The following is a 24,834-nucleotide window of genomic DNA, read 5'->3' as shown; positions in this document are numbered from 1 at the left end:
CCCAGTAGCAGACTAAAATATGTTAATTGTGATAAAGTATTCTTTGTTTTTTCTAATTAGTCCCCTCCTATGTAAAATCCACCTAGGTATTTCCCGTTTATGAGGAATATTTACACAAATGAGTTGCCTCCTAGATGTAATCCTTTCTTCACAATCAACTATGAATTCAGGCAGAAATGTGTTCTGGTAATATATTCACAATGCCTTGCTAAATTAAGAGAAAGCATTCACATCTGCAAATGTCTTCACTATCTGGTCCCGAAAAAACCTTGAATTACATGTAGACAAGAACTCCTATATGCTCTCCCCTCCTTGCCAGCCTGCCCCCAATACACCAGAGAACAACCTTCAACTTCTGTTTACATGAAAGATACTTAAAAACAATAAAGTAATTAGATACGTTCATGAGAAATAATTATATCATGTAATGATGACTATTCCCAAAGTGCTGCTGGCTCCATGAGAAAAAGCATTTCTCTTCCATGCGAACCCTGCAGACTTGCAGGATATGAGGAAAGGCGACATTCTCATCAGAGTTAAAAGCATACGATATGAATGGGGTCCTCCACATGGCAATGACTGCAATAAATTACCAAGTGTGTGTTCTGTTTTCTGAGATGAGCTCAATTTATCATTTTATTGAAAAGGTTCCATTATGCTAATGTCTCACAAAATCACATTCTGCTGTTGCTGGAAGGTCATGAGGGGGTATAAATTTTTACATTTAGAACCAAGTGGCTGTACAGCAGTCACACGTTCCAAGGGTTAATAAGAAGCCATCAAAGTACATTCAAGGACTTGTCAATGACAAGTCTTTAGGACGCTCTCCTAGTTAACGGAAGGAAAAAAGAATATTACTCCAGATTAAACATTAAAAACAACTAATGCTACAAGAAGAGAGGTATTAAAACTTGGTTAAGTATAGGGGTGATTATTTGAAAAAAATGTCTTCATTGAAAATTTGATTTACCTATCCATTTGAAGTATTAGTACATATTAAATAGGTCTCTATTATATGGTATGTAGACTATCTAGATTATCTACCATCTTCATTTACCATTTTCAAACACTTTCACAAATAAGTTTACTAAAGATCTATAATGCATGCAAAACTAACATGCATATTTTTGTGTGACCTCATTGTGTCTCTAAGAAGGGTTGCTTAGGTTTTTGACTAGTCTCAAATCCCACATCTGAGTTCTCCAGAAAAAAGAAAGATGATGAGCTAATTATTCAATGCAAATCAGGTATTATTCCCTAGAGTAAGGTTTTGTTTCCATCTTTCCAAGAATTATTGATTCCCTCCAATCACCAAGGACCGTGAACATAATTCATGAATATATTGTATCAATAATTTGTAGTTATGGGCAACAACTGTCAAACAGCTGAGTAAAAACACATTACAACCAGATAGCTCCCTTTGGACCAATTATTGTAAATCAAAGCAACACTGAGGAAAAACAGTTGCTCTTTAGAAATACTTGCCTGGTATATATTTGGCATGCAATTTTCTAATGCAGCCCAAAAAACCAGGCTGTGAGCAACAGTGACCATGTTGCAGGATTTGGCATTCTGTCTTATCTGCTTCAGTTGCTGAGTGGTGATAGAGGTTTCTAGTCTACAATGTGAATGTTCTTTAAGCTCAGGAGGCCTTTTGGAATGGATCACTAATCACATTTTGATGCTATTCCCAAAGAGGTAATAACTAAGAAGCCAGGTATGGTCCAGGGCTGGGTATATTCAATCATATGCTGCATTCAAGTGCAGACACAGAATGACATAACGTGTTCATTCATGACCTGGAACTAATTTGACAGGGGAGGAAAAAAAAAACAAAGCTTTAGAAATATGTCCAAAATAGTGTGGAAGTCCAGTTCACAAAATTGTGTTTGGAAAAAAAAAATGAACAGATTATATAACTTCTTGATAAACTCAAATCACCGGGTTTCTCACTGACTAGCTCGAACATATTAAAAGTAGTTTTTCTATGGCTGTTGCGTGATTCCTCACAACTGGTATATTTATTCAGTCAAAGGCAAAGTCCGGAAAACTCTCCTAACTTAGGAAACTATTAGACATCTCCTAACTTAGGAAACTATTACTGAGGTATTTTACAAAAATGGAGAGATTTGTTCAAGGCCTTATAATGAGGTGGTGGTTCTTGCATCTGAGTATATAGGATTAGTGTTGATTTTACAAACTACGTGAAATCTAAGCATTTGGCAATGAACACTTTGATCCAATTCAAAGATAATGGATTTTTGACCAAAGATCTTGGTTCAAATCTTAGCCTCAATATGTTTTAGCTACAGGATCTTGGACAAGAAACTCAACTCCTTATTCTCAGTTTTAAGGGGAAAAAAAAATTCTTATGGAAACTACTAGCTAGGAAATATTTGAAGAATCCAAGTTCACATAATTAAAGTGAATCTTTGGACACTCTTTTGGAACTGTTTAAATAAACTGGATTTAAGAAAGAAAAAAAAAGCTATGTATCTTTTCTCAGACATGTCAGTGATGAATATGTGATAACGTTTTTATTTTATAAAAGACTTGGGTTTGATTTCCCACAAAGACAGTAGTTAATCTGAATTTATACTTCTCATATTGGTTTATTAAGTAAGCGAACATTACACCTGTATGACATTTAAGTTTATGAAAATATACATTTGTACATTTGTATTTGACTAGACTGAATGGTAATTCTGGCAAATGTTTTATAGTAGTTATGTTTTGTAGTGTGTCACCCAAAACAGAAGTTCTTAGATCCTTATGTAACTTAAAAATCTGGATTGATATTAAATCAGGCTATTTAATGAATAATCTTTCGATGGCTAGATAGTGTCCACTATGGCTGAATACAAAAGCATTGATAAATAAACATAATTTTAAGTTTGTACATTTTTGATTCTATATGCTATATGCTACAAAACAGTGGTATCTTTAGTTCATGTTAATGAAGTTTTATTTTTGCTACTTTTAGAAATTGGACCTGTAGAAAACTGTGTAATGTGTATTTATAAGCTTTGCTACTCTGCTAAAATTCTTGTGTATAACAGACAGTTCTCAATTACCTATCTCCCAGTTATCTCTGTATAACATAAGTTGTTATTTTGGTTAAAAGTTATAATTAATTTGGGTGGCTGACACTATACTAGAAGCAGGAGCAACAGAAGAATACAGCTGTTTACCCAAAGCAATGGGATTAGTTTTTGTTTTTGTTTTTAAAGGAAGAAGAGCATATTTTTTCTCCCTAAAACAAAGTGGCAGTTTGTTACAGAATATGAAAGAACAGAGTGGAAGACAAAACTTGAGAAAATAGAAAATATAGAAACTTGTAGAAAGTTTGAGGAAAGTAAAATCTACTTTATTCATAATACTTAAGTCTAAAAAGAAGTTATGAAATGTGTTAAAATTAGTGCAAAGTCTACTTAGTTTTGATGGGCTTATTCATAAGATAATTTAAGGGCCAAAAATAGGAGCTCATAAAACCAATGTCATCAAATATTATATTAATGCAAAATTAAAATTAGACATTTCCTCTATTGAGTTGATAAAATTCATATTAGAGCGCCTAATGAGATATAGTAAAAAATTTTCCCCATCTGTGCAATCTTTCCAGGTAGCATTATATAACCAACCAGCATAATCTCCACTTTGTGTTGATTTATTTTATCATATTCTTTGATAGATAATCTAAAAAGGCAAAGCTTCTTCACTTGTAAATGAGCTAAAGTTCCTTTTAATCATCTTACCTTACTTACATTTATTTTTAAATATTTTATTGTCACTTTATTTAAAAAAAAATAGGCAAGTATTATTTCTCAGATGCCTAGGACTTTATTATAACCAAATGATCAAATCTCCTCTGATAATTTCTTTGATCTTGCCTTCCAGAAATCAGATCTAAAATTTAAATAAAAATTTAAAATAATAATTTCAGTATATACCTTGCAATTAAAAGCGTCTTAGAATTTCCCAGAGGGTACCTGGAGAGAGATGGTAGAAATTCTGAGTTTGTTTGGTGTGCTTTGCATTTCTTAATTAGCACAACATCGCTGGGGGAGCTAGGGAATGAGCTCCGATAGAGGGGACTCAGCCTTCCCTAGGTTTGGTTTGTATGGATAAAATCTTATTTATCCAAATCTTCCAGAAATTGAACCTTTATGGGGGAGGGGGGCATAGAGAATAATCAAAGCCCTTGTTGACTATTACATGGTCTTACCCTACGGGGAAATACTAACCAAACCCTTATAAAATAGTTATGTATTATACCACCAAGGGAAATGTTACTCTCCCCATTCTGGTATTATTGGTCACTGTAAAAATCCAATCAGCCTTTTATTATTATGAAACCCGTTTGTGCTTCCATCTGAGGCTTGCCTGAAAGCTCTCTATAAAGCATAGGACTGAGCATGTGTCTTCATCACAGAAGGACGGTCTCAGGCCTCAGGGAAAGGACTCTGCCAGGTGCTTTGAACTACTGATACTTCAAAGAACAGAGTTTCAGTCAGAGCCGACACCAGTGGAATGAAATAGGATTTCCAGGATCATCTCAGTCTGGAAATAGATGTCCTTCATGAAAGCAACCCACTAACCCAAGATCCAACAAAATGAGAATCAATTACATGAGAACAATTAAACTGATGACAGAAATTTAATTATTGCTATTTGTTTTGAATATTATCAGTACTGCTTTCACTGTTCTATTTTTATGAATATATGAAGATCTTTTTCTTCTTCATTTATCTCACCTTGAATTTAGTGGACCACACTTTTGTTTACTGAATTAAACATTTATCAATAGTATCTGATTTTCTCTGGCCCTGAGAATTATGAAACAAATACTTTTATGGAACCTCCTCACTGTTCATAGCAATGCATTTATCTGCCCAGATCCAATAAGAATTTGTTTTCATCTTACCACGACATAAGCGAACAAATAGTGCAACAAAGGACGCCCACAGAGTCATATTTGAGAACATTTCTCACTTCATAAGGTATGACAGCACAATATTAAGAAATGATAATCAACTTGTGTAGCCAATGCCTACAAAGCCTGGACCAAAAAACAGATTTGGTACGGGGACAATAGAGTCCCACTCACAGTCATAATTCCTATCTGATGTGACAGATAACCACAAAGATTATGGCTTATTGTCCTAGAAGACTGGCGCTGTATCATATTCGGCCATCTTACCCTAACATTTCTTCATTACACACACACACACTCCAATGCTGGAAGGGGATCTTTCTTTAATTGGTACTTTGAAATTTCTACACAAAAGTACAGAAAATAGTACAATATAACCATAACCAGATAAAATTGATTAAAAGATAAAAAGATAAACTGATGTCCACTTCCAGTGACCCGAAGACTGATCACATGGCATCAGCTTGATTCCTGCATGGTATATCTACTCACCCACTTCCACCTATTCATAACTGCTGCCAGAATGAATTAGGACTTGCAAATGGTGAATATTCTGATTTTGATATCATCTTCAATTATTATCTGGAGTAATTCTGTACAGAAAAACTTTCCTCAACCACTACAGCTATTTAGTTATGCTAAAATAGAATTCTTACAGGAGAAGTTAGATAATTTTTTTTAAGGATTTTATTTATTAATTTGTGAGAGAGAGAGAGAGAGAGAGAGAGAGCACAAGCAGGGGGATCAGCAGAGGCAGAGGGAGAAGCAGGTTCCCCGCTGAGCAGGGAGCCCGATGCAGGACTCGATCCCAGGACCCTGGGTTCATGACCTGAGCTGAAGGCAGACGCTTAATGACTGAGCCACCCAGGTGTCCCTTAAAGAAGTTAGGTAAATTCTTACTGTTTTTCTTTCAGTTACCAATTTTCTGAGCACAGTTTTAGTGTTCTAGTTATTTCCAATTATTTTCAATACATTTGATTTTATCTCTGTAAAATAATTTTAATAAATTGTATTTAATACTCTTTTTTATCTTGGATTATTCCATCTTTGGATAATACATCTATGCTAGCCCACGTGTCTTTCATGCTATCCATTCATCTTGGATGACCTACACAAGCTCTCAAACAAGATAGCACCATAGGTGTCCAGGGTTCATCGTGCATCTTTTCTATCCCGGGTCTAAAGCTGCCATTCTCCAGGGATTCCTGGCTTCTTTTAGTGGGACACAGTGTCAAGAGACCAAAATTTGAGTGGCCATAAATTTACTATAAATTTATAAGCTTGAAGGAGTGATCTAGATGCTCTAACTGAAAAGGAGTTGTGGGGGCGGGGAGAGAAAGACAGGGTGATAGGCAGAGATAGGAAACACCAAACCACAAGAGGTCCCAATGCTGCCTGCTTATCAAAATCACCTGTGAAGCCATCAAAATATAGATTCCCAGGCCTCAACCAATAGATTTAACTATTTGTTTATATAGAATTTGGAAATCAGAGTATCTCGCAATGTTGACTACCATGATTAAGATATTAAGATATCTGTTTGTCTCTGACAGAAACACTGGATGCTCCTTCAGGAATCTAAACTTCTCCCACACCTTAGAATCATGGATGTGAATGAATTACATTTCCTAGCCTCAAAGGGCCATCAAAGGATTAATGAATAAATGACATTTTTATTAATTTAATACATATTTATTAAGCATCTACTATGCTCCAAGCACTGTGTTGGATAGTGCAGACAGCCCAGAGCAAGACGAAATCCGGTCTCATGAAGTTCACTTCCCCACGGGGCTTGTACAACCTGTGTGAGCCCCCCTGGTGCTCACAGTCCTCCTGTATATGGTAAACCTCTGAAATTAACTAGGTTAAAAGAGAAAATTTTTCTTCACACAAACATGAAAAATTATTTGCCATAAAGTCCAAAACAAAAAGATACGTATGGAAATAATAATTTAAAGAGATGCTGGAAAAAATAACAAGTCTGAAAAATTCTGGATTGTTCACTAATGAAAGATAACATAAGGCTCTGATCTGTTTCTATGTAATAAGTTGCAAGTGATACAAATGTATGATCATATATAGCAGCCCTAAATTATTGGTATGTCCTATCATTGAAGATGTGCTATATAGTTTATTGAGATATAATATTTCTTATTAACATAAAGAGAATGGATTAAGCAAAGGACTTAAAGCTGTGGATCTATTTTACCAGAATAAGTTGACACACGTGAAATATGGCAGCTATGGTAGTAGTATTAATTAAAACATAAAGTACTTAGTGATAGACATAATCTTTCTCATTTTCATGAAAGAAAATCTTATATGGTCATTTTAAAGTATGTTGCCTCACCACCTGTGGAAAAATTCTAGTTCCTACTACTCTTGCTCTATATCTCCCCAAGACTGTATTTATTTTTCAAATATTTGAAACAACATGAGAATTTCAGTGATGTCACCATGAAAGGGTAAATGTAGTAAAAGAATATTATCAAATGATTCAACAATTTTTTAAAGAGAGGTGACTTCATAGCCATCAGCTAGAAATCAGTGAGTTCTGGCTGGCTCTTTATCATCAAAGCGATTATGCTTGCATCAGAAACCCATACAACATGCAGCTTTTATAAATAATTACTCAGGCAGAAATATCACTCACTAAAGCTGTGTCTTTACCTTCTTTGTGACAATAAAGAAACTGCATGGCAAACAGTAGCAATCTGTTAAGGATGGCAAATCATACTTGCCTAAGCTATCACTCTTGATTAAAATGTTTGCCTTCATTTGTCAGCTGGTTAGTGAAGTGTCTTCTCTTTGAAAGGCAGGACATCATGAAGATGTGCACCCATCTTTTTCATGTAAGGGTTGATACATTTAGACCCATATAAAGATCCATCATTAGATTCATGTAAACATCGGCAGCACTCAGTTTCCAGCATGTTGCTCTGTTTAACGACTCTGGTTTGAAAACACATGCCCAGGTGATCTAATCTGAACCTGTATGTGCCGTTCTCTTGTTCACCGAAAATGAAGCTCTGTCTGCATCACTAAGCTCAACAGTAACCTATTCTTAAAGTGCTCTTGTCTGTCACCTGTTGGCAGGGCCAGGTTGGGAAGGTCCTCTGTGGTCACTTGCGTGATCAGGCCCAGCTAGTCTGCTCCTTCGAAATACCATATGGAGCTAAAGGATCCTCTGAGCAAGTCCTGATGGGGGAAAAAAAAAAAAAGAAACAACTTCCTCTTTTATTTTTTTTGCTTTATTGAAACTTACTCCTGTCCAAGTGGTTCCCAATGACTAAACACAGATCATGAAAACTAAAAGATTAATCCTATTTTCTGATGAAATATTCTAGAAGGAGTACATTACCTAATAGAATATGAGAAAAGAAAACTCATACATGATTCATAGCTGGAAGGTGATGACAATGTAGAATTTTAGGAAAATAGCCATAAGAGGTTTTGTTGTCAATGTCATTCTTCATTATCCTAGGATATCCACTTATGCTAACTTGGTCTAAATACATGGTGGTAGTGACCAACATTCAAAACTAAATATTAACTAATTAATTAATTAATTGAAGTGAAATAAAACCCCCAAGTCCAAAACCAGGGTAAGAAGAAAGAAGGTAGTCTTGTGAGCAGAATTCTCTGATGTATGTCATGGGGACTAAGCTCCTGTGTTTTTCTGATTTAAGTCAGGTAGCTCCGAATCTATAAACTTGGACTGATTTTAGAGCCCAGGCTCAACATCAGGGCTTTTGATCGTGTGAGCTGGAAACAGATGGGATAACAAAAACAGCCAACAGTTATTAATGTTTAGTACATGCCAAGCCCGGTTCTAAGCGCTGGTCATGAACTAGCTGGAATGAACGACATGACCTAGGTGATTTCATCATTCATGCATCGTAAATGAGGAAACTGAGGCGTACCTTATGGAAATCAGTGCTTCTCATACTTGACTGTGCACTATTTGCCTGAGGACCTTTTTAAAAACACTGTTTCTGATGGAGCCGAAGACTCTGCATTTCTGACAAGGTCCTCAGTGACGATGATATTGCTGCTCGGCAGACCACCATCAGAGCAGCAGAAAGTAAACTGGCGAAGGTCACAGAAGCGGTAAGAAGCAGAGCTGGGATGTGGCTCAGTCAGCCTGGCTCCAGAGCCCACGCTCATCACGACTAAACTTAGCATCTGTGTCACAGATACGTCACACGCTAGCCCAAGGACTAGAAAAAATGCCTGTCACCTTTCTCTACGGCACTTCCCAGCAAACGTTTACAAACATTTATTAAGTGCCTACCATATAATAAGCACTGTGGTAACCACTTGGAATATGAAAAAACATATTGCCTGGCCCAAGGGATTTTTATTTAATCCACTAGACAAACAATTGGACAATTGATTCCCTTCTAATTACAATTCCATTGATGGAATATTCTACTTAGTTTAATTATCATACACAGAGAAGATAGATGATCAACTTTCAAAGAATCAGAGGGCTATAACACACCTCTACCACCAAAGGTAGTCAATATAATTCCATCTTTGGGGAATGAGGAAGAAATTTTTAGATACATAGAGCTTCAGGGGCATCATTTGGATAATTAATTATAGTTCAATAGATTTAGAAGGTACAGGAGTTTGGGCCTGATTCTATGGAATTACCTAGGAAAATCATCTTAAAAACAAAGTCCTGATAGGTTTTTTTTTTTTACTTATAATGAGGGTTTCAATTTATTTTAAAAACTGGCATTTTGCTAATTCCTATTTTCATTACATAGGTGGAACAAAGATTCTTGAATTATGTGTAAATTCCTTAGAAGCTACAGTTCATACAAAATAACTCTTTCTTTTTTTTTTTTTTAAAGATTTTATTTATTTATTTATTTGATAGAGACAGCGAGAGAGGGAACACAAGCAGGAGGAGTGGGAGAGGGAGAAGCAGGCTTCCCACCGAGCAGGGAGCCCAATGCGGGGCTCGATCCCAGGAACCTGGGATCATGACCTGAGCCGAAGGCAGACGCTTAACAACTGAGCCACCCAGGTGCCCCCAAAATAACACTTTCAATAAAACATTCACAAAATTTCCATTAGTCTTTATTTATTCAGAACAAATTTAGAAAGTTTTAAAAGAGTTTATTATAGGCAGACAATTTCTACCACTTAATTTGTAATTTCTCTTTATCTTCCTTCTAACAAATCAAGAAAATGGAATCCAGCAGCTTGCCAGCATTTTTGGCACAGTCTGCATTAATTAGAACGCTCCAGCGATTCCCAAGACGGACCTCACCAGCTATAAATATCCTGCCTCAGCTCCCACTCTTCTGTCAAGTGCAAATCTTCCCATCTTGGCACATGTCCAGTGTCCTCCGAAAGACCTCAGAACTCAAAGAGTAAAAAATGGAAATGCTTTACTTTGGGGGCAGTAGGCCCCCAGGAGACGGATGCCCACGTGCTACCCACAGTAGGGCCTTTAGAACACGCATTCACATAAGCCTCATGTGGTCCAGGGTGCTGCTTCTCCCTTCCCCTTTAATCCCAATATTACTCTGCAAAGGTGACTTCAGAAGAATGGAAACATCTGAGGCCCCCGGCTAGTCCCACTGACACTGCTCACCGTACTACCCCTACAGTTCATTTTTAACTGCTTATGTTTTAATGACAGATGATCACAAACCACAAAACACTTCTTAGAGAGTCCTGTGTGCCACAAGAGGCTGGACCAAAAGCACGGGTGGAAAGGCTAGCCTTGGTTTGTCTTCCCATTTCCAGTAGGGAGCCCACTCTCCACTCAGCCAGCAAGTCATGGATGAAGGGAACTGCTCTGCTCACTCACACGGCTTCTGGGCTTTCCTCCCTGTGTTCTCTGTCACATAGAGAAGGACACACTGGCATCGTTCTAGGTCTACCTGCCTACATCACTCTTCTCCTTTGCCAAGTATTTAAGGAAGAAAATGCAAGATCTGGGAACACTTTCTTAAACACCACAAGACAGGAGAGATGTGACAAAAAGTTATCGTGGCCATTTTGGTCCCTGAACGTTTTGGTCTTCAGAGCTCTACCACAGGACCCCTCTCCCCGTCGACCACCTTTCTGATGTCATCAATCCTCTGAACCTGTCGTAGGATCCAGCCATGATCATCACCTTCAAATTCATGCACCTCTGAGTGTGACCAACCCCTCACCACTTCTTCCAAACCCCCAGCCCCTGCCAACCCCAGACAAGTCATTTGTGTCTCTCAAAGCCCACCGAGGATGCCTATCTTAGCCTCCCCATCCTCCAAAGCCCTGTACTGCTTTGCCATTTTTTCACAACTCACTCCATCTCAATTGTATCTGTACATCTTCTAACTGTGAGCTACCTGAAGGTCTGGGTCTTCTTATTAACCTTTGTATCACCTGTTGCCAGTTTATTATACATAAGAAATTCTCTGAAGTTCCGGCCCATGCTACAACATGGACGGGCCCTGAAGACATAAGCCAGTCACAAAAAGATAACTACAGTATGGTTTCACTCATACAAGGTATCTGGAGTAGTCAAATGCATAAGAAAGAGAAAGTAGAATGCTCGTTGCCAGGGGCTGGGAGAGGAGGGAATGGAGAGTGGTTTCGAGGGCATGCAGAGTTTCGGTTTTGCAATATGGAAAAGTTCTGGAGATTGGTTGCACAGCAATGTGAATATACTTAACTCTACTGAACTGTACACTTAGAAGTGATTAAGATCGCTCCTGCTGTATGTTTTTTACCACGATGATAACAATAAAAAAGAAGCACTCAGAAGGGAGGCAGATGAGAAGTGCAGGAACTAATTATTTGATGGCTTATACTACTCTGTGTGGACTGCTTAGTCACCTCTGACCACCCCTTTACCCAGTTGTGGCTTCCTCGGGGTTAGAACTGTTGCTTGTACTCTGTGCACCCCGTGGCACATTGTGCCCTGCTCTCCACATGCAATCATTCACCGTTTTACCTACCATGTGTGATAAACCAGTTAACGAGCTGTAAGGGCTATATTTTGTATGTTGAGTAAAACTTCCTGGCCGTATGACAATATATCTACCGCCACCCATGTTCCCGGCAATGGAAGTACAAACTATTGAGACTTCCTTGCATTGGATGAGCACACCTTGAAAGTGAAAGTGAAGCAAAAACAGGACAACTAATCACACTGCAGTATATGGAGCGCACAATCAACCGGAAGGAGCAACTCATCCTGCTTTCAAAATAGCGTTCAGACTTCTTAGAAAAGAATACAGGACTATTTCCCCCCACCTCAAAAACCCACCCAAAAATATGTCACGCTCACAAAATTCCCACTACTGTGTAATATCATTTTCTATGTTTTCACTTATAATATTGAAAGAGCATATTATAGCAAAAATGCACTATGCTGGAGAAAAAAAATAAGGTCTTGGCAAAATCACTTTATTTTTAATAATTTCCTGTGATAGCAACTTTAAGTTGCTCTAGTATGACTGCCAAAATTTTGTTGTTTCAGGGAAGGTTTACACAAGGGATGCTCCTAAAGCTGTCCAATGCACCAAGAAATTCACACCCTCTGGCTCCAAGTCATTAGCATGTCTAATACACATTTTCAAGTACTTGAGATTTAATTTTGGATAAACTGAGAATTAAGTCTGAAGTTTATCACTTTATTTCATTAGTAGGCCTCCATGACTGATTTGTATTTGGCAGGTGTTAACTAATTTCCAATCCTGTAAATAATTTTTGTCTTATACTACTTTGAACCACTGGCAAAAAATGCTGATAAGAACATCTTCTCTAATGATCATGATATATCTACAGGATGTATCCAGGGCTCAAGCCTTAACAGCAATTTCAGTTATTTTTTAATAGATTTAATTAAAAAAAAAAATTTATTGTAATGTTAATCACCATACATTACATCATTAGTTTTTGATGTAGTGTTCCATGATTCATTGTTTGTGCATAACACCCAGCGCTCCATGCAGAACGTGCACTCTTTAATACCCATCACCAGGCTAACCCATTAGATTTAATTTCTTATAGCACTTTTAGGTTGAGTTCCCATAGACCCCCTTCCCCAACACACACACAGATTGCTCCATTACCAACACTCCACACCAGTGGAGTGCACTTGTTGTAATAGTGATCCTACACTGACACACCGTTATCATTCAAAGTCCGTGGTTCACATTAGGGTTCACTCTCCGTGTTGTATATTCCATGGGTTTTGGTAAATGTATAAGGACATGCATCCACCATGACAGTATTAACAGAATAGCTTCTCTGTCCCTAAAAAAATCCTGTGTCCTGACTATCCATCTTTCCCTCTCCCCAACCGCTGGCAAGCACTGATTTTTTCACTGTACCCATAGTCTCCTTTTTTCCAGAATGTTATATAATTGGAATCATATAGTATGTAGGATTCTCAGATCCCCTTCCTTCACTTAGGATTATGCACTTGAATTTCCCCCATGTCTTTTCATGGCTGGATAGCTCATTTCTTTTTAGCACTGAACAGTAGTTTATTGTCTGGATGGACCACAATTTATCTATTCACTTATGGAAGGACCATAGTTGCTTCCATGGTTTAGCAATTATAAATAAAGCTGCTATAACATCTGTGTGTGGTTCATTGTGTAGACATACATTTTTGACTCAGTTGAGTAAATAGCAAGGAGTATACTTCCGGTGTTGTATGGTAAGAGTATGTCTAATTTTGTAAGAAACTGCCTTCAAAAGTAGCTGCACCATTTCATTTCCACCAGCAATGAATGACAGTTGGTAACTGCTCCACATCCTTGTCAAAATTTAGTGTTGTCAGAGTTTTGGATTTGGGCTATTCTAATAAGTGTGTAATGGTATCTCATTGTTTCAATTTGTAATATCCTAATGGCATATAATATTGAACATCTTTTCATATGCTTATTTGCCATCTGTGTAAATTCTTTGGTGAGGTGTCTGTTCATGTCTTTTGCCTAATTTTTAATTGGTTTATTCATTTTATTGTTGGATTTTAAGAATTTTTTGTATATTTTGGAGAATAGTCCTTTATCAAATGTGACTTTGGCAAATATTTTCTCTGTCTGTGGCTTTCCTTCTTATTCTCTTGACGCTGTCTTTCACAGAGGGGAAATTGTCCATTTTAATGCAGTTCAGCTTATCATTTATTTATTTCAAAGATCATGCCTTTGGTGCTGTATCTAAACAGTCATCACTATACTCAAGGTCACCTAGGTTTTCTCCCATGCTATATTCTAGTTTTATACTTCTGTGTTAATACTTAGGTCTATGATCCATTTTCAGTTAATTTTTGTGAAAAGTGTAAGATCTGTGCCTAGATTTTTTTTTTTTTTTTGACATGGATTTCCACTTATTCTCGCACCATAGTTATTTAAAGGACTATCTGTTTTCCACCATATTGCCTTTTCTCATTTTTCAAAGATCTGCTGACCATATTTATGTGGGTCTATGTCCAGGATCTCTATTTTTTTCCATTGATCTATTTGTCTATTCTCCCACCCACACTATACTGTCTTGATTATTATAGCTTTATAGTATGTCATAACATTAGGTAGCATTAATCCTCTGACTTTGTTCTTCTCCTTCAATATTGTGTTGGCTATTCTGGCCTCTCCATATAAACTTTAGAATCAATTTATCAATACCCACAAAATAACCCCCTGGGATTTTGATTGGAATTGTGCAGATCAAGTTGGGAAGCTGACATCTTGACAATATTGTCTTCTTGTCCATGACCATGAAATGTCTCTCCATTTTTCAATTCTTGATTTCTTTCAAAAGAGTTGTGTGATTTTTCTCATTATAGATCCTGTACATATTTTCTTAGGTTTACATCTAGGTATTTCATTTTGAGGTGTGCTAATGTAAATGTTATTGTGTTTTTAATTTCAAATTCTACTTGTTCATTGCTAGTTTATAGGAAAGCAATATATATATAATTTAAAAAATATTTATTTTTATAAATAAATATATGTTTATTTTGTTTATATTTTAATATATAATATGTATTATTTATTTTTATGAATAAAAATATATATTTTATTTTAGAGGGAGAGAGAGAGCGCATGAGCAGGAGGAAGGGCAGAGGGAGAGGAAGAGAATCCTCAGGCAGACTCCCTGCTGAGCACAGAGCCTGATACAAACCCAGGACCCTGAGATCATGACCCGAGCAGAAACCAAGAGTCAGACGCTTAACCAACTGAGCTACCCAGGCACCCCAATTAACTTCTGTATATTAATTTTGTATCCTGCAACCTTAATATTAGTTCCAGAAGCTGCTTGTTTGTTTTTTGATTCTTAAAAATTTTCAACATAGACAATCATGTCATCTGTAAACAAAGACAGTTTTATGTCTTCTTCCCAATTGGTATACCCTTTATTTCCTTTTCTTGTCTTATTGCATTAGATAGAACTTCCAGTACAATGTTGGAAAGGAGTGTTGGAGGCCATGAATTTTTAAGTCTTTTTTTTTCATATTTGTCTATCTTTAACTTTTTTTCTATAAACGGTCATTGAGTTACTTTTCAATAATTCATTCCAGCATGTAACATTTCATCAAGTAGTCTCCTTCATTTACTAAGAATATATATGCTTATTTTATAGTAAAACATTCTTCATTACTAATAAAATGCTTTCTTAGTAAGTTGAGGAAAAAGACTTGAAAGAACTAGATAAAATTAACAAAAGTTTTATTTTTAAAAAGAAAAAAATAATACACCATGTGATATAAAAATTGATTTTTAAAATTTGACTACTTGACTAAAATTAACAACACGATTCTTCAAAACGACCTATTGTCAGACTGTGTCTACTGTTTATAACCAAAATACTTAGAGGAAATGTAGAAACTCATTCTTTCATCCTGATATTCTGAGGACTATAGGCTAGTGGATACTTCAAACACAAGCTTTGGAGTTTGACAATCCTTGGTAAAATCTTGCCTTATCTGGATCAGTTCCTCAAATAGTCTGATGCTATTTCCTATCTCTAATGAGGATAATAACGTTGTCTACTTGATGGGGCTTCTAAAGAACTAAACAAGCCATTCATGGAAGCAGTTCTTAGTGTAGTGCCAGGTTCACAACAAGCACTCATAGTTGTTGACCATTATTATTACCACTAGTTCCTGATGTTATAGGCATTCGAGTATTTCTATGATTCAAAAGCAGCTGACTTAGCCAATTCCCTGTCAGATCACTCTACTGCATTGCTCAAAACTCTTCCAGTGGGTCCCTTCTCACCAGGGTAACACTTAAGGTCTACAACACCCTATGCAAATTACCCCCATCTTTTTTTAAATTTATTTAAATTCAATTAGTCAACATATAGTACATCATTTGTTTCAGATGTAGTATTCAGTGATTCATCAGTTGCATATAACACCCAGTGCTCCCATCTTGATCGCTCAAGACTTCCCTTCCTCCTACTGTTTTACACCCTCTCCCTGACCAGCCATGCTGGCCTCCTTGCATTCCAAGCCTTGGATCCATACCTGGCTCTCCCTCTGCATGAAATCCCTCAATGGATGCTCTCCTGAAATGTCATTTCATCAGAAAGGCCTTCTTAGCACCTTATACAAAAGAGAACCCCTTCCAACACTCTCTATCCCTTTACTCTGCTTAATTTTTCACCGGAAGACATATACTTACTAGTCATATGTTTCTTTGCTTATTAGATGCTCCCCAAGTAGAATGAGATTCATTCAGGTAGGCATTTTTTCTGGTTTTATTTTCTGCTAAATCCCAGCAGCCAGAATTATGCCTGGCACAGGGTGGGGATTCGCTGACTTTTTGTTTATGTAGTTAATTAACTGTATGACAAATATTAGAGAATATTCTTTTTTCTAGGCCCAATAACTTCATATAATCTGATTGTCAGGAGTTGATGAATGGTACCTCATTAAGGAAATGAAGACATAACATAATAACTTAGTTCATGCATGGGTTCCTTGGAGCTCAGGAGTAGCTTACTCAATGTTCTTATTCAAATGTTTATAAAATAATGTATTTTATACATTCACAGTATTTTAAACAATACAATTTCTTATTTAGGATAGTGCTACTCAAAGCATGGCTGCTGGAATCACACTTTCAGCATGACCCGGGAGTGCAAAGAAATGTGGATTCTCAGCCCTTACCCCAAGCTGACTGGGCTGAGTCCAGCCCTCACATGACACTGATGCACCCTACAGCTTGAGAATCACTGCTCTAAGGGGTACTTAAATGACTCATTTGAGTTCTTTGACCTCCTCTTATAAATATATAAGGATATATAACATGTCCTAGACTCCAAGTAAAAATCATGTAATTGGTTATTAATGTAGATCATGACATTGTCTCTCATGTTAATCAGTTATCTTCTGCCATCTATAAACACCCCAAAAAACACCTTCCACGGTTTCAGAAGTTCTGATTTGTTGCAGCTGCTTGTGTGGCTACAGCCTCCCTACTCGCTCTTTAGAGCCCTCCTGGGTTCAGCACTAAATTCTTCCTTGTCTAATGTGAACACCCTAGAAACATGAAGAAACTAGATTTAATTCTTTTCGATTTCTTTCTTTGAGGCACAGCTTTTCAAACACTTTGTAACCAGGGATTTTCTTTTCCAAAATGAAACATGTTGTAGATGAGTCATATGGAAAACTAGTAAATATGAGACTGCTCTGGCTGCCATGGGTTGACTTGGTTTGTCCACCTCTCTTGCCCTGACCTGCCTCCTTCCTCCCACATAGTTGAGGACACGAGGCAGGACCCACAGTCGTAAGGTTGGCAAATCCCTGCTGCAGGGCATAGTTTCTCAGAGTGCAGTCAGCACCAGGATTTCTGGGCCTCTACCCCCACCCAACTGAATTAATAAGCATGGAATGAGCATCCACAGATGGTTCTTCTGCACACTGGAGTGAATCACTGTTCTAGAAATTCTAAACTGTCATTTTTAGTAAAGAAAAATAATCATATAGGCACACTGCCCACAGTCATTCCAATTAATCCCAATCAAGGTACTGCATTCATTTGAACACTGAAATTGCCAAGATATTTTAAGAGGTGAAGTCAAATAATTTTAAAGAAAGCATTGGTTCTAAAAGTTAAATACACAGAAATTATGACGAATGGCTTACTAGATTTACAATTTTAAGTAATTTAGTAAACATTTATCATCACTCTTCTAGGACATTTGGGGGGAAACTATAATAAACTGGACAGATATCCTGTCCTCAATGAGAAGTATATGCAGAGGAACTGAAATACATAATTGAGAGTAGTAGAAGGTATAAGGAGATGATTAAAAAGGAGATGATTCTTCCCAGATCTGAAGATGAAGGGATGACTCTTCAGTTTAAGTTCAATTTTAAGTTTAACATAGAGTTAAGTCTTAAAGTTGACCTGGGATAACCCATCTCTCCTTTGCCTATCCTTTCCAGATTCTACATAATTAGCACATCCTCTCACACAACAAGCAGGGTTCCAGGAGAGCTCATTCCTAGTCTGGGGGTGGGGGATGGCAGAAGCACATAAGGATGCCACCCCTGCCAGCCATCTGGTGCACCCTCAAGTGGTACCATGGCCATTCTCCAGCCCTGCAAAATACACACAGCAAACAGTCAGTGGGTTAATGAGAACAGGATGATCAGAGAGAGGTCAGATGTAACTGAGATCTACATGAGAACTAAAGTCTCATCATGGGGCATATAGTAATCTGAAGGCACCAGCTATGGTGGTGGTATCATTTACCACATCGTGTACATTTGTAAGAGTTTATTTAATCTCTTGTTTGGATTGAAAGAATTATACAGTTCAATTAAAAATATGAAGTAAATATTAAACATTTAGCAGAATTTTCTGAGAGCCTACTAGTACCTCTCTCAATTCCTACAGTGAAATAATGTTTTCTTAACTAAAGTATTATGGTCTAGAGAGACAATCAATTGAAGGTGACAATAATTCCAAAATTATTCATCATATAATAAAGCTGAAGATGACTAAAGGCTATTTTACAATAAAATAAAACAATAAGATTTGTTTTTAATCTTCAGGTAAATACCACTGACAAAGACGGCAGAGTCAGATACATCAAGAAACTGATTAAAATGTGTGAATAAGTACAAAGGATAATTATTCTGCTAATATTATAAATGTTCAGATGATAAACATAAAGGCTTGATTTTGCTCTAAAGAACATGAATTTTTTTAACTTTTGAAAAAAAAATTTAAATCCTTTTGAAGAATGAGTTTATGTCATTACTAAAATAATGAATCCAATTTGCTGATCCATAAGTAAATATTTCAATGGTATATAAAACTTAATTATATTTATTGTAAATTTTAACTCTCAAATATATCCTGTTTAGACAAAATATATTATATGGTTATTGTACCATAAACAATAAATATAATTGTTTTGAACTTTATGTTTTGAAATTTTGCATAAACTGTATCTTACTGAACATTCCTTTGCAATTTACAACCCATTATAAGAATAAAACACTGATTATTTATCCATTCTGCTATTTAAAGACAGCTATGTCATTTTTATCTTTTCACAAACTCCAATGGTCTTATTATGGTCATCTATTTAGATGTCTCTTCATGTAGTCTGAGTTCCAGAATATGCATATCAGGAATTTCATTAATTATTATGAAGCTGTGAATTAATTATTATGAAGCTCTCTCTGGTGGCTGAATCAACTGACATTCTCACCATCATGTATGAATGCACTTTTTGCCCGCACTTTTTGCCCGTTAGATCCTAACCAATGCTGGGTTGTTAGACTTTTAAATATTGGCCCATCAAGTAGGCTGCAGTGATACAAGACTGTTATAATACTAATTTTTTTGTAATCAGTAATGACACTTTGAACATATTTCCAAGTTAACTGATTATTGTTTTCTACTAAATGTCATTTTATCTACTATAGTCCCTCCTATTTCTGTACGCATCAAACAAATCAATATTATTTTTTACACCAGTGTTCATTTAGACTGATCCATATTCACCCTTGTATTTTCTGAGCATCATCTCTCACATCCCGTTTTGTCACCCTGGGATCAAACCCACTCCTCCCTGTTGTGAGAATTTCATCAGTTCTTTCAGACTGAGCAAAAATACTCCCAGTGTGTGTCTGGAAGTGTGTTTATTTCCCTCTCACTCTTGAGCAATATTTTTGTTAGGTATGTTGGGTTTAGAACGCTAAGTTAATAGGTGTATCCCTCAGTCATTTGACATTACTCCAATACCATTTTTCTTCTATTATTCCTGCCAGGATCCATTCAAATTACTGTTCCATTATAACTAATCTCTTTTCTTCATTTGATTTGGTCTTTTACTTTCTTTATAAAGTGAATTTATTTTTACTTATCTTGATTAAGACCAATTGTGTGTTGTTTTGTTTTGTTTTCTTTTGTTTTATCACAGTTGGGACCATGTACTCTTGAATTAGAGGTTTTATCCATCCTGGAAAATTCTCAGTATTCTCTTAGAAAACGGTCTCTCTTCTATTCTGTATTCTCCTATAATGAAACTCCTATCAGAAATATGTTTGGCCATCTCTTCCAAACTCCTAGTCTCTCTTCTTTTTATTTTTTTATTAACATACAATGTATTATTTGTTTCAGGGGTACAGGTCTGTGATTCATCAGTCTTACACAATTCACAGTGCTCACCATAGTATGTACTATGCATGTATGTACTCCCCAATGTCCATCACCCAGCCACCCCATCCCTCCCACCCCCTTCCACTCCAGCAACCCTCAGTTTGTTTCCTGAGATTAAGAGTCTCTTAGGGTTTGTCTCCCTCTCTGGTTTTGTCTTGTTTCATTTTTCCCTCCCTTCCCCTATGATCCTCTGTCTTGTTTCTCAAATTCCTCATATCAGTGAGATCATATGATACTTGTCTTCCTCTGATTGACTTATTTCACTTAGCATAATACCCTCTAGTTCCATCCACGTCATTGCAAATGGCAAGATTTCATTTTTTTTTTGATAGCTGCATAATATTCCATTGTATTATATACACCACATCTTCTTTATCCATTCATCTGTTGATGGACATCAAGGCTCTTTCCATAGTTTGGCTATTGGGGACACTGCTGCTATAAACATTGGGGTGCATGTGCCCCTTCGGATCACTACATTTGTATCTTTGGGGTAAATACACAGTAGTGCAATTGCTGGGTCGTAGGGTAGCTCTATTTTCAACTTTTTGAGGAACCTCCACACTGTTTTTCAGAGTGGCCAAACTCCTAGTCTCTTAAAACCATTGGTTTACATTTTAACCTGTACCACACTATGGACAATTTCCCACATCTATCTTGCAGTTCACAAATTTTATCTTTGGCACTGACAAGCTTGCTGTTTTAACCCGTCCACTGAGCCTTTTTTTTTTATTCTAATAGCTAAAATTATATTCTATTTAATAGCTCTTCTTCTAATATACTTGTTTTCTGTTTTAGTTTTTAATTCTTTCTTTTATGCTTTAATTAACATAAAATGTATTCGTTTTGTGTTCTGCTTCAAATTGTTATTTTATTTTCTCAAGTTTTAGGGGAACCCAATCTTCCAGTATATGGTATACGCTTACTTCTACTCACAACAGAATATCCCTTTGTTTGAATTGTAATGTTTGATGATGAGTGCCCCTTGAATAGGGCGTGGTTCCCTAGGAGGTGTGGATGCCATGCTACCTGAATGTTCTCTAGGAATGCTTTTATATATGCTCTGCTTGAAACATCAGATGCACCATAAATCTGAGTCCAATATTTAAATTAACTTCCCATTCTGGATCACGTAGGTACTGCAGGATCTCATTTTCCCCCACGTATTGCATTTTTTTCCAATTTCTCACCTTTTTTTTTTCCAGTTTCCTAAGTGCTCAGTGCATGTAAGGGACAGACTTCCTCCCCTCCACAACCTCCTCAAGACCACCAGAATATCAGCTCATGCACTTAAATTCCAAGTTTGTCCATTCCTCTATCTAAAAACAACTGTATTGTTTCTACTTTTCCACTTGTCCTTGGAAATTGTTTCTTTTTGTAAACTCATCTATGATTTTTTAAACTTTATTAAATTTTACTTAGTGAAATTAGCAAGGGATATTTCATATTATTTTAGGCCTCCATCTGGCAGGTTCCCAAACTCTCAGACACTGTGAAAGCCACAACAGCCTAGAACTGCCTATATTCTCATTTACAGTATGTAAGACAGAAATTCACTTATACTTTATAAAGTCATTGCTATTATTTTGTGTTTCCCATCACACAGTCAAAAATAATCCTGTTATACATTTGACTCTTTCAATTGGAAAATAAAAGACTAAGAGAGACACATTAATATTGGCAAAATATCAAAGGAACTGCCATCCTTGCTAAATAAAAGCAGTTTTGAAATGCGTTGTAACGTGGAGAGAAGGAAGAACCTTTCACACCTGCAAATGACTAAAATTGCCTCTAAAGTTCTCTTTCTGCTTTTTAAAATTTCCCCACATCATCAGAAACATAATAAACCAAAATGTGTTTTAAGAAAATAAGAAACAGAAAAGAAAGGCAAAAGCTGAGAGGGACATATATGTACCTTAATCATACATTTTGACTCTAGCGCAAAGCCTCACATCCCCAGCACCCCTACTTCCTCAAAATAAATACATAAATAAATAAAACAAAACACTATCATGTCCTGACATCTACTCCATCCCTTCCCTTCATTCTTAATCTGAAAGCCCTGTTCCACTGCACTTATTAAATGCATTCACCTCAAATTTTACAGCCAAGCACCATCCTTCTAATGATGCCTCCTTCTAGGCGTCTAGAACTTACCGTGAACTGAATATGTACACACTGAGGGCCTTCCCTGCGGAGGCCTGCTGCACAAAGCTCTCTACTGGAGTAGACAAAGTCTGCACAATTACCTGGCCTTCCAGTTGGCGGGGTCCCCTCATAGTCGCTGTTCAGGATCACAGCCAGACCCACCGAGTGGGCCGGGAGGACGGAGCTGCTGAGGTCCACGCGCGTCAAGCTCTCAGGCTCTTTCTCCGAGCCCTCCACGGCGTTTCCTGGGCCGTCCTGTCCAGTGGCCTCCCTTTCTTGGCCTTTGCGCCAGGGTCTCAGCACGACATGAACGATGCTCTGCTGATCCAGGTCACAGCTCTAGGTGGGTGCAAGGCAGAAACAGACGAGAAAGAGCAAGCGTTAAAATGCCAAGTAAGGTTTAACTTGTCCTCAGTCCCAGAGTACGCAGAAGAGCCTAAAATCTGTTTGGGTCCAAGGTTGCACATAGTCATGGAACTTCAGAGAAGAGTCACCTGTGACTGATGGAGGTGGACACACTGTCCCTGTCGGCACGTGTGTGGGCAACAAAGGCAACACGGCACTGGGGCCACAAACCGAAATGTGGGCGCAAATGGACCACAGCAACAGAAAACTAGAGTAATAGTCAAAGCAACAGGAGATCGAGCAGGGCAGAAATGTACCACACTACATACTTAAGCACAGTGAAAAGCAATATTCTTTTAAAATTGATTTACTTCAGAAGTGATGTGTTCTCCCAATTATCAAATATATTTCCTAGAAAAAAGTGAAAGTTAAGAAACCTGAAAAGCTCTCTCATTTAATATTTAGTTATCCAGAAGCAATTGTTCTTGGTTTTTTTATTTCCTAGAAAAAAGTGAAAGTTAAGAAACCTGAAAAGCTCTCTCATTTAATATTTAGTTATCCAAAAGCAATTGTTCTTGTTTTTTTTTTTTTCCTAGAAAAAAGTGAAAGTTAAGAAACCTGAAAAGCTCTCTCATTTAATATTTAGTTATCCAGGAGCAATTGTTCTTGGTTTTTTTATTTCCTAGAAAAAAGTGAAAGCCAATTATCAAATATAAATACCAGCATCCATCTCCATTTTAAAAAGCACAGAGAGCTGGTTATTGCCAATTACAGAGCATTTTTCTCTACAATTTAAAATAATTGTGTTTATGGTAGACTCCACACGCACCCCCTATGTCACCAGCAAACACATCCCCACAGCGATGGGGAAGCAAGTGAGTAGCATCCCCAGGCCATCCCAGCCAATACCACAATTAAAATCAGTGAACATTTGCAAAAGTCATCTGTGCCAATATATTGATGTGTATGAACAGAAGACTGTAAAATTGACTAGAATTAAAGTTTGAAGTCAGATAATTTGCTAGGACTATAACTAGACTACCAGAGATCAAAGCCCTGCCTCAGAATATCTACTGGATAGAAAATCACTCATCTGTCTTCGGCCCTCCTCCCTCAGAGCCAGGACCTCGTTATCTCAGTAAACCCCCGAAATTTCAGTATCTACAAACCACCTGTAGTCATGCTCTCCTCATAGCAATGTTGAAACAACACGATGCACGCACAACGATGCTAATGACAGTCCTAACTGGCCCCCATCCTCCCTCCAGTGCTCCACAGCTCTCACCAGCAAATATTGAAGAGTAGTGCCCATTATGCATCAGCATTTCGTGCGGACACACCACCGTGGACTCAGAAGGTCACAGGACGCCCTCTGGGCCTCAATCCCATTTCTGCCTCTTCCGCACCCCATGCCCCAGACCTCTGTCACATGGACACGCTTGCTGTCCCTGCCACCTGTCCTCCCAGCTCTGTGGTCACTGGGTCGTCAATCTCTGTCCCCTTAGCCTGCCCCCACCTGCATTCCCCATTTCTGTCAAATCACTGCCCTCCCCCACGGTATCCCGGGTCAAGCCCTCCCCGCCCACCTACAACTCTGATTATCCTCCTATGTCTTCTGAAGACTTCAGTATCACCGCCTTGGGTTCCTCCGCCCTACCCTTACACCCAGCGAGGTCCTAAGAGTAACTAATTCTGTCTCAGAAATAGCCTTCACATCTTCCGCTCCCTTACTCCTCAATTGCCATCTCCCCATTTTAA

General features: G+C 37.5%; 1 protein-coding gene across 4 annotated transcripts in view; it reads right to left on the bottom strand.

The window, feature by feature from the left end:
• The window catches only part of PRKN (parkin RBR E3 ubiquitin protein ligase), a 1,297,079-nt gene that overhangs the window by 843,176 nt on the left and 429,069 nt on the right, over nt 1-24,834 (bottom strand). For all 4 annotated transcript variants that reach the window (XR_013441028.1, XM_078054494.1, XM_078054492.1 and 1 more), the window contains exon 3: nt 22,833-23,070. Coding sequence is in view for 3 of the 4 variants with exons in the window: in XM_078054494.1 (XP_077910620.1) it covers nt 22,833-23,070 (238 nt within the window). In the remaining variant the exon portion in view is untranslated. The remainder of the gene's footprint in view (nt 1-22,832; nt 23,071-24,834) is intronic.

The sequence above is a fragment of the Halichoerus grypus genome, chromosome 9, assembly GCF_964656455.1.
Source record: "Halichoerus grypus chromosome 9, mHalGry1.hap1.1, whole genome shotgun sequence".
In the NCBI taxonomy this organism is placed as follows: Eukaryota; Metazoa; Chordata; class Mammalia; order Carnivora; family Phocidae; genus Halichoerus; species Halichoerus grypus.
This window is presented reverse-complemented; position numbering and strand designations above follow the sequence as displayed.